At 75.8% G+C, this 327-nt stretch overlaps 1 protein-coding gene across 1 annotated transcript in view; it reads left to right on the forward strand.

The window, feature by feature from the left end:
* Positions 1-327, forward strand: part of NKX2-4 (NK2 homeobox 4) — a 7,095-nt gene that overhangs the window by 727 nt on the left and 6,041 nt on the right. The window contains exon 2 of the mRNA XM_019515873.1: positions 88-322. Within this exon, the coding sequence (XP_019371418.1) occupies positions 88-322 (235 nt within the window). The remainder of the gene's footprint in view (positions 1-87; positions 323-327) is intronic.

A 327-nucleotide genomic window follows, 5' to 3' on the forward strand; every position in this document is an offset into this window, starting at 1 on the left:
AGCCGGGCCGGGCCGGGGAGGGGGCTGCCCGGTGCGGGAGGCCGCGCCCCCTGAGCGCCCCCTGCCCCCGCCCCGCGCTGTGCTCAGTCTCCAGGTTCATGGCCCCGTCGGGCGGGATGAACGTGGCCGGCATGGGCGCGCTGACGGGCATCGCCGAGGCGGCCAAGTCCATGGCCCCGCTGCACGCGGCGCCGCGGCGCAAGCGGCGGGTGCTGTTCTCGCAGGCGCAGGTCTACGAGCTGGAGCGGCGCTTCAAGCAGCAGAAGTACCTGTCGGCCCCGGAGCGGGACCACCTGGCCAGCGCGCTGAAGCTCACGTCCACGCAGG

Source organism: Gavialis gangeticus, unplaced genomic scaffold (genome assembly GCF_001723915.1).
Source record: "Gavialis gangeticus isolate Ggan-Ray unplaced genomic scaffold, GavGan_comp1, whole genome shotgun sequence".
Lineage (NCBI taxonomy): Eukaryota > Metazoa > Chordata > Crocodylia > Gavialidae > Gavialis > Gavialis gangeticus.